Below are 10,157 nucleotides of genomic sequence, written 5' to 3'. Positions count from 1 at the left end.
CTCTGCATAGACATCCACAGGTCTTGGGTTCAACACCCAGAAGTTTATTTTGTCTTGAGATTTTAACTGAGATTTACAAGAATGAAGGTCAAATAAAACAAAACGAAAACATTTGAGTGTGAAGCTGATATAGTGTAGTGGTTGAACTCTCTGCATGGACATCCACAGGTCTTGGGTTCAAGACCCAGCACTTCCCTATGATTTTTAACTCAGATTTACAAGAGTGAAGGTCAAATAAAACAAAACGAAAATATTAGCTGTGAAGGTGATCTAGTGTAGTGGTGAGATCAACCGACTGGCGGTTCTCTGAGCCTCACAAGCTCAGGGTTCGAATCCCACCCTTCACTCAGGGAGCTGGAGCAAACCAGACCGGGCGCGAATCCGGGGTAGTAGGGCCGTGTCCTCCCCCGAAAGATGAGGAGAACAAAAGGAGGAGGTTATACTTTTATTTTGCATCTGAAAACATGGCATAAACAATTTGTTTCTCTTCCCCCCTCTGCGGCGCCCTCTATATCCCTCCCTCCGCCACAGGAAGTGCTTCGACAAAGATCAAGTCAGTGAGGGAGACTTGATCTTTGTTGAACCACTTCCTGTCGTCCAGGAAGTTGAAGAACAGCGTGAAGACTCCTCAGGTTCTCCATGTAGCTTCAGACGCTCCTGTGCTGGAGAACAGACGTCACAACTCTGCAGGTCAAAGGTCAGAGCAGCTGATCCTCACCAAGACGTTCCTGAAGTCCACGGCCTGCTTCTCCATCATGTCCTCGCTCACCTTCTCCTGTCCAGGAAGGAGACATTAGGACCAAACCAGAGTTGATGGACGACTGAAGACACTCACAGGTGGTGTTAGCGAGCCATGATCTCATGACCTTCAGGTGTGGATCAGGTCAGCAGCTGCACAGAGAGACGTGATGATTACACATCAACACAAAAGGAAATTAAAAGTTTGAAGCGTCTTCCATGAACATACTTTGTCTCCTGCCAAGAAGGTCACGTGATCACAGGCGTCTATGAGCGAAATAACCTTGAAGTAAATGTTGATAATTGGACGAGGAACCAACTTCTTCTCTTCGTGTTCAAGATATCTACTGCCACCTGCTGGTCCTTAAACGTATTTCAGTTTGAAATGCTTCGTTTTATTTTCAAATGCATGTTATTTGAAAGTGTATTTAGACACAATAATATGGTGGAAAAATAATTTATTTATGATTATTATTAAAATGTAATAAAACGAAGAACGTAAAACAACATTCTGGAGTCTATCCCAGTATCATAGGGTGAGAGGCAGGGGACACCCTGGACAGGATGCCAGTCCATCTCAGGACACAAACATTCACACACTCATACCTATGGACCTATGAAAGTTCTCAATCAACCTCTGTGTGTTTCTGGACTGTGGGAGGAAACCGGAGTGCCCGGAGTAAACCCACGCGACACGGGGTGAACATACGAACTACACACAGAAAGGTCACGAGTTGACTCGACCTGGAAGCGAACCAATGTTTTTTAAATCTCAAAACACAACACAAAACGTAGTCACTGACCTTAGTTGCGTCAGTGCAGTCGTGTCTTCAGGAGCCTCAGAGCAGCATCACAGGAACAGATCTGCGAGATCACTGTTGAGAAAACACACAGAAAACATTCAGGATTTAAACAATACAAAGTTTTAGTCTTTTTCTTTTAAGAAATCGATAAAAGGCTAAATCGGAAACGCAATGTTTCGCCACCAGATGGCGGTGTTGCACCACTTTTGACAGAACCACGTTAAACGAACATTTCGTCTCTTCACGTGTAGAATACAGTTGTGGGATAAAAGGTTGCGTTCAGGAGATGTTGGAGTTAAATGACCTGAAACATGTTTTTGTGATTAATTAAATGGAACATTTTTGCAAAAATCATGAAAAGATGTTTTTAATAAAAGGCAAAAAAAAGGGAAAAATACTTCTGATGACAAAAGTAAATCTTAAAACGAAATCGGTTGTTACTCCATTTATTTGAAACATTTACGTGAACATAGTTTGAAATGAACAAAAAGGAAACCAGTTCTATATAAACAAGTTGATATAAAAAACGTTTATTAAAAATAGAATAAAAGACGATATGAATAATAATAATAATGTGAGCGACTGCAGACCTGCAGGTTCTAAGTGATGCATTCAGGGAACTTTGTATTTCCTGTGTTTTGACATCATGTGATGCAATTCAAGGGTCATTCATCACCTCGTTGTAAATTTATTGAACATGTTTTTTTTTAAACTAATCCCCTCATATGAATTCCAGCGATGAGCTAGTTTTTCCTACACTTTCCCAGCTCTTGAATGCACCATCAAGTCGGTATTAACGTGATTTCACCGGCGTGTAAATCTAACAGAATTAGAGACGCAGGCACGACTGAGCCCGAAGATGATCCGTAAATGTTTGACCCGTTTTTTGTATGTGAATAATGAGATTCATGATGTGAAAATGACTTTTTGATGATCAAAATGAGGGAGAAAAAAAAGGAATCCATCTCCTTAGACTGATTAATTGAATTAATATTCGACAGATGAAATTATCTTCTGTATTGTGGCCAAGATCAAGATTGACTCACATGAAGGAGTTGAGTTCGCAGCCAGTTGGATCCTTCACAGACCTAAACGGTTCAGGAGTTGAAAAGTTCAAACCATCTTGTCTCATCGGGTTAAACCTCGCGTTGATCCTCTTTTACCCTTGTTTTTTTTTTGGTATTTCAACCCTTGTTTAATAATAAATAATAAATATTTTATTAAAACCTCTGACCCTCTATTTAAAGCAACAACTAACATAAGCCGTCCATGAATATCTCAATGAAATAAATCATTCTACTATCATTGTTCAGGACTTTAAAGAACTTATATCAGATAAAAAACACGGATTGGTTCTGCTTTAAAAAAACTTGTCTCTTTAGATTAACGTGCATCTTTAAATGAACCAAGTCACCTCCTCAGTGCAAACAAAGAGCCGAATCCACCCATCCAACACTACCTGATCAAACAAGCGTCCCCGGATGTCCTCCAGACATTGACAGACTCCACTTTGAACGCGGGTTCAACAGGACCTGCTGCCAACAGCCCAGACGGTATATGTAGACCTCGTGTCGCTGCAGAGCTCATTGCTCAGACGAGACTCTGAATTGGTCCGTGAGAAACCCCCCAAGGTGGGATTCAAACCTTCATTTCATCCCTTTCTTTTACTGATCATCTCTCCACCTCAGCAGATGGCTTCTAGTCTCTCCTTCATCGCCTGCATGTGCCTCGCCAGTGGACTCTGGCTCGGAGCCGTGAGTCGCACCTTTCCATCGCTTTTCCTTTCATCACGTTAACGTTTGTTTTTATCTCAACAGGCTGCAGATGGTTCGTGGCTCAAGTTCCCGCCGTCGATACAATAATTTGTGGTTTCTCACTCTCCGTCTTCTCCTCGAAGGTTGTCCGAAGAAGATGTGTCCCAACGGATGGATGCAGTTCGAGGATCGCTGTTTTCTTTACATGTCGGACGCTAAAGAATGGGCAGATTCTGAGGTGAAGTGCCGCGTCAGCGTTTGACATTTCCGACTTTTACAAACACATCTCGGCGTTTCAGATCGCGTGTGTAGCAGCCGGTGGGAATCTCATGTCCTTCCACAACGAGGCGGAGTACCAGTTCCTCCTTAAGGCCATCAGAACCATCACCGGGAAGGACACACGCGTTTGGACCGGAGGCTACGACATTCCCAAGGTGAGCCGAACTCGAGGGTAGATGGTCCGGGGAGCCTCACGAACATCTGCGCCGCAGGAGGGCAACTGGATGTGGACCGACGGTTCCAAGTGGGATTTCACCGTGTGGGGACCCGGAGAGCCCACCAACGGTGGAAACGTGGAACACTGCATGGAGCTCAACTACTACAGTGAGTCTTTCTTTAGGTCGAGGTGAGTTTTTGTTTCTCACCAAAACCTTTCGTCTTCCAGAAAAAGCCAACGACGGAGGCTGCAAGAACGTCAAGCCGTTCATTTGTTCCAAAAACTTGTAGGAAGTTGAGCAGCAGCGCGCTGGTGTCACCGTCTCGCCACGAAGACATCACTCTTAGATCCAATCTGCTGTCGAGTGAATAAAGATTCAAGGCATCTCCGACTCTTTGTGTTGTGGATCAGACCAACAGGATTTTCTTGAGCATTTTCATTATTTTATCCCTTCCTAAAAGCAAATGTGTTTGTGTATTCCTTGTGCTGTATCTGGGTCAAAGTCAACGACCTCCATTACTGCATATGTATTTATAGAAGCCAGGGAGGTTGTTGACCTTGACCCAGATATGGGTGTAAGGGTCAGATAATGGGGCCACATTTTGTTTAGTCACGACCCTTACATATCAAACAACTGACAGGACAAAATATAAAAAAAAGATCCCATGACATCATAAAAATAGCACTCTTTTATTTTACTATAGATAAATTAAAATGTTTAATTAATTATACTTAAAAGGAGAATCATTCATTTTATCAATTTAAATTTAATTCATTTTCTTCCGAGGAAGACTAAATACTCAATTAAATAAGAAGGAAATGATAAAGTCCACTTTTAAGAAGTTACTCATTTATAAAATAGAAGGTTTAGTGGGGACGGGGGGCGTCATCAAATGACGGGGGCAGAAGAACCCCATAAAAACAGAATTCATTTGGTTACATTTCAACCATATTGGACAGACTTCCCATTTATTCACTTTATCTACGAGGAAAAATCTGAATTCAATAAGACTTCTTTGTACAAATTACTTGAATTTTTTGCAACAGCCTGATGGTTTCTCTGTGAATGACATGTAACTCTCACAGTTGAACACCAGAGGGAGTAAAAGTAAGGTAAAATAAGACCTTCGATCATGTGTGTTCAAATATTGCCTAAGATGATAAACATAAAAATGTTTTTCTTTTTGAGTTAATTCCTCCATGGACTGATAAATATCGTTTCAGCTACAGAAGATGTTCAAATTCACTTGATTGACAGCCAGTGACTCTACAGCAGGGTCACCAGTTCCACGCGCAACAAATATAATCGAACTCAAACTTTTTTTTGGACTAAAAGCAATAAAATCAACGTAGCAGCTGTCCAGGGTTTGTAGTTTAAATCCTGAATACTACTTGTTCACTTGGATATGCAAATGATTCCTTTTTCTCTTTTCACCTCTGTCAAGAGAGCCATTTTTATATATTAAATATATATTTAATTAGAAAATGCATATTTCAATATGAAAGAGTTTTAGGGACTTTAAAGTGACACTCACAGTTGTGCGACTCGGACGTCGTCAGGACTCCAGTGTTCCCGTGTTCCACCAGGCGACTCTGAAATGAGGCAAACGTAAGCCAATCAAAAATGTTTTACTGAATTGAAATGTTACATTTCACAGGCAGAATGTTGTCAAGATCGAGGTCAGCACAACTAGAATCGTCTGTTTCTACGAATAATATTGGATGTTTTTCAACATCTCTTCCTCCACACACAGTTGTAAGTGAGTGTCGCGCTGGAAACAATGATTCCTGTGGATTGAAGGGTTTGAAGAGTCGCATGAAGATCCCTGAACTATGAAGGTCATCAATGCAAGAAGAATGTTTTCAATCTGTGTTGAATAAAATCATTGTTTTCAATAACATTGTAGATGCTCAAGATGTTCTCTTGTTGAAGGAAGTAACACGCAGGTTTGATGATGATAGACTGACTCACAATTTGCTGACTCACATCACTGCCTCTGACATGTCGACAGAACTTGCCAATCAAATGATAAAGAAAACTCGACATACATTTTTTTAACTAACGAAGGTGCAACAACTTCTATTTTAACCAAGTGGTAAAATGTAGTATTACGGCCCCGCGTCCTGTGAAGCACGAGAAACAAATAAAATATTATTGCGACATAAAGAAAAGTTAAAATCAAGTTTTTAAAGTGTAGCATTTATTGATTAGGTTCCAGGTGAAGACAACTTTAGTGACTTCTTATCTTCCATTATTCAAATGGAATCTGTTCTTATTCTTGGAGACTTTAATCTTCATGTTGATGACATCACATCTTGCTCTGCTAAAGAATTTTTAACTTTAACAGAAGCCTTTCATTTTGAGCAACATGTTTTCCTGCTATGTTTGGCCCTCTTTCCTTTGATGACTGCCTTAACGTGGACAGTTTGGTTCAGTTTCACAATCATTGTGTTGAAATACTGGATCAAGTGGCACCTGTTAAATTGAACTTGAAAATTCAGAAGAAATGGTGCCCTTGGACAAATGAAGATCTCCTGAGTCTGAAGAGCCTTTGTTGAAAGACTGAGCGTCTCTGGAATTCCACTAAACTTGAGGTGCACAGACTTTACCTCAGGGATCTGATGTCTTCTTACAATGAGATGGTGAAAACTGCCAGATCTGATTAGATCAGAAAACTGGTAGCAGCAAATAAGAAAAACCCCAAAGTGTCGTTTGACAGGACAATTCTCTGGTGTCTCCTGCTCCTCAAATCACGCCTGTCTTCTGTGAAGCTGACAGCAATGCATTGTTGAGATTTTTCATTGACAAAATTAAACAGATCAAAGAGAAAATCTCTCTCCCTTTGTGTGGAACCCCTGCTGTCACTGAGCTTGTCACCTCCTTGTGGTCTTCCTTCAGTGCTGTATCTCTGGCTGATATTTCAGCTCTGGTGAACAAGATGAAACCCTCCTCTTGCTCAGACGACATCCTTTCTTGTAGGCTTTTTATCAAAGTATTTGATGTAATTGGCCACTCGGTCAACGATATGGTGAACCTCTCCTTTTCCAAAGGGGTTTTTCCCAAAGTTTCAGTCTGGCTTCGGTAAACATCACTCTACGGAGACGGTTTTACTGAAAATGTCCAGTGACATCATGATGTCGGCTGACTCGGGTCAATACACTGTTCTGGTTCTGTTGGATCTGTCCTCAGCCTTTCACACAGTTGATCACCAGATCCTGCTGAGAAGACTGAGGGATGAACTGGGACTGTCTGGGTCTGTGTTACAATGGTTCTCGTCATACCTTTCTGGGCAGTTTTAGTGTATCTGCCAATCAAATGAGGTCTGAATCATCTGTTGCGTGGAGTCCCTCAAGGTTCTGTTCTGGTCCTATATTGTTTTTGCTGTTCTTGATTCCCCTGGGTAAAATCATTCAGATATTTCCTGATGTTTCTTACAACATTTTTGCTGATGACATCCAGCTCTACTGCTCTTTTGATCCAACTGAGCTCCAGAGGCTGAACTTAGTCAATTGTTTGCTAGAAATTAAACAATGAGTGAAAACACTTTGCAGCTGAATGTGGACAAAACTGAAACTCTGGTTATTGCTCCTGATGATAAGGTTCCAGGGTTGAGTCAGTACTTGGGTGACTTAGGTCAGTCTGTCAAACTGAGCCTGAGAAACCTGGGTGTTGTATTTGACAAAGACATGTCACTAATTCAACACTGTAGAAACTGACCAGAAACTGTTTCAACTGAGAAAAATCTCTAAACTTAGGAAAATGTTGTCACAACTTGATCTGGAGCTTATAATCCATGCGTTTGTGTCTTAGCGGCTGGACTATTGCAACAGTTTGTTTCATGTCTTAACAAGAAGGATCTGTCTCGCCTGCAGTTGATACAAAACTCTGCAGCAAGAATTCTGAGCCGCTCAAGTAGAAGAACTTACATTTCTCTGATCCTTAAAACTCTTCACTGGCTGCCAGTTAATTTCAGGATCAACTTTAAAATTCTGGTTCTTACTCTCAGATCTATTCATGGTCAGACCTTCCATCAGTGATCTGATCCAGACTTACACCCCAGCTCGGGCTCTGAGGTTTGTGGATCAGAATCTACTGATGGTTCCTCACACACGGTTTAAGGACCAGAGGAGAGAAATCCTTCCAGACTGTTGCTCCTAAGCTTTGGAACCATCTCTGTGTTTGATGATCTACTGACTCCTTCAAGAAACATTTTAAGACATTTTTATTCATGCTTTTCCTTGATACTCTGTGACTCCTGTGTATGTCTTGGTGTTCTCTTGATCTTTTAAGTATATACGAGAACGTATTTAACCAGGGAAAAGGTGGAGAACCATGCTAACCCAACCATGTTCGCTCACAGCACTAATGTATAATAAAATATGTCCCTTGGATTTCATCGTCAAACGCTTCTTTGAAGCTGAACATCCTGAAGGTTAAGTTAATCAAACAAAACATTTGCTTCTGACAAAAACACATCACTGTTACCTGAAGCAAAATAAAGAAACATGAAGGTATAAAAGTCAAAAGAAAGAGCTCCATGAACATCTCGACAGCTTCATTACTGTCTGCAGATTCACCTGATCATCACAGCAAAGGTAAGACACTCACTCAGTCTCTCACGGGTTACTCACCTAAAAAACTCTTGTCCTCTGGTGCAGATGAACGGTCTCTCTCTCATCGCCATCATCTGCCTGAGTGGTGGACTGTGGATTGGAGCAAACGTGAGTGAATTGGAGTCAATAGTGAGCTCCATTTCTTTTGGGAAGATGAAGCTAAAGCTCCGTCTTTAAGAAACCAAATTGACTTGACTGCCTGTTGATTGATCAAACTTATGAATGTATTTCTTTTCTTTTTGATCTCACAGGCTGACTGTTGTGGAAAAGGTTAGTATCTTTACCCAGATTATCTTTTAAGATAGTGTAGTGATCCACCTTTTGCTGGATTATATTTCTGTATGAACCAGGGAACTGCTGTAAGAACTGCCCCAATGGCTGGAGCCAATACAACGACAGATGCTTCTACTACGCCAACACAGCTGCAGACTTTTCCACCGCTGAGGTTTTTATTGAAACATTATTTTTCTGTTTTTAAAATGCTACTTTATTCCCACCTATTCATCCGTCTATCTATCCTGTCTTTCCTCCAGTCAAACTGCATCGGTCTCGGTGGAAACCTGGTCTCCATCCACAGCAAAGAAGAACTGAGTCACATCGAGGGGATGCTCAGAACGATCACTGGGGTCAACAAGCGCATCTGGACTGGAGGCTTTGATTCTGTCAAGGTCTTTACGATACATACAACAAGTGCTAAAATGTTTGAAAAATTGAGGGATTATTATTTAAAATCGGTCATGAATGATTAAATTAATCTCTAATGTCACATATAATCTCTGATAAACCTTTTATTTTTTCATTTAAATGCCATTATTGTGGCATCTCTAGTGATAAACATTCTGCTGTATCCAAGTCATCTTCGGGTTGTGACGGACCATAGTTTTCAACCCGACAACTCAAGCTCGAGAAGACAAAAAACTACTCATTTAACAATTATCAGAAACAGTTGAGAATTGGGACTTACGACTAATGTTGACAGTGATTAGTTAAATGGATCATTTGATACACAAGCTAAATTTGAAATGAGTGTTTGAACTCTTGGTACAGGAGGGAAACTGGATGTGGACTGATGGTACAAAGTTCAACTTTAACTACTGGGGCCCGGGTCAGCCCAGCAATGGTGGAGGGACTGAGAATTGTCTGGAGTTGAACTGGAACAGTAAGTGTGAATAGTTTTAATATAACGAATCGAAGATGCATTTCTAACCAGTTGTTCTAACGTTCCAGACAAGCCCAATGACCACCAGTGCTACAACAAGAAGCCGTACATGTGCGCCAGAGATCTGTGAGGCTCTCGACGATCACGTCATTGAGACGCTACACTTAGTAGTGCCACAATAAAACCTACTGCAAGTCAATCGTGTCTGTTTTTTACATTTGAACTGATGAACATATAAGTGGTTTAATCTATTACTTAAAAATAGTTTAATGGAAATGTATAGATAGACAAGAAAGACCAAAATGTGAAGACTGACAAGTGCTAAATAAAAAAAAAGTTGAACTTTTTATAATAATATTAGATTTTATTTGTAAAGTACATTTGGTCAACAAATCTCAAAGTGCGAGAGTTTTAAAACAGGACAAGTAGAGGCTAAAGGTTTGGACACACCTTCTCATTCAATGCTTTTTTTTTTTCATGATTATTAACATAACAGGTTCTCAATGAATGTCTTCAATGTATCAAAACTATGAACGAACACATGTGGAATCATGTAAATAAGTTTGAAATAACTGAAAACGTTTCTTGTATTCTAGTTTCTTCTCACCTGACATATATACAGTATAACTAAAATATATGAAGCTGACCTCAGT

The 10,157-nt window shown here is 40.6% G+C and overlaps 2 protein-coding genes and 1 long non-coding RNA gene across 4 annotated transcripts; 2 read left to right on the top strand and 1 right to left on the bottom strand.

Annotated features, from left to right (window-relative positions):
• Positions 1-511: 511 nt before the first annotated feature.
• On the bottom strand, positions 512-8,437 carry LOC148058960 (uncharacterized). 2 transcript variants are annotated; one of them, XR_015709496.1, is made up of 6 exons: positions 8,364-8,437; positions 5,267-5,324; positions 1,542-1,613; positions 836-891; positions 719-775; positions 512-662 (listed from the first exon to the last, which is right to left on the bottom strand). It is a non-coding gene; the product is annotated as an uncharacterized LOC148058960 (long non-coding RNA). The 2 variants fall into 2 exon arrangements; XR_015709495.1 differs by having other exon boundaries at positions 512-775.
• On the top strand, positions 3,379-4,116 carry LOC148058961 (galactose-specific lectin nattectin-like). The gene is made up of 4 exons (XM_087782430.1): positions 3,379-3,533; positions 3,595-3,729; positions 3,787-3,898; positions 3,960-4,116. Exons 1-4 carry the CDS (start codon positions 3,453-3,455, stop codon positions 4,019-4,021), a joined length of 390 nt encoding a protein of 129 aa, XP_087638556.1. The 5' UTR covers positions 3,379-3,452; the 3' UTR covers positions 4,022-4,116.
• LOC148058959 (galactose-specific lectin nattectin-like) lies at positions 8,249-9,703 on the top strand. Its single transcript, XM_087782425.1, has 7 exons — positions 8,249-8,327; positions 8,391-8,453; positions 8,597-8,615; positions 8,696-8,790; positions 8,879-9,013; positions 9,393-9,504; positions 9,573-9,703. Exons 2-7 carry the CDS (start codon positions 8,391-8,393, stop codon positions 9,632-9,634), a joined length of 486 nt encoding a protein of 161 aa, XP_087638551.1. The 5' UTR covers positions 8,249-8,327; the 3' UTR covers positions 9,635-9,703.
• Positions 9,704-10,157: the final 454 nt, after the last annotated feature.

This window comes from Callionymus lyra, chromosome 19, assembly GCF_982586985.1.
Source record: "Callionymus lyra chromosome 19, fCalLyr1.hap1.1, whole genome shotgun sequence".
Classification (NCBI taxonomy): Eukaryota; Metazoa; Chordata; class Actinopteri; order Syngnathiformes; family Callionymidae; genus Callionymus; species Callionymus lyra.
This window is presented reverse-complemented; position numbering and strand designations above follow the sequence as displayed.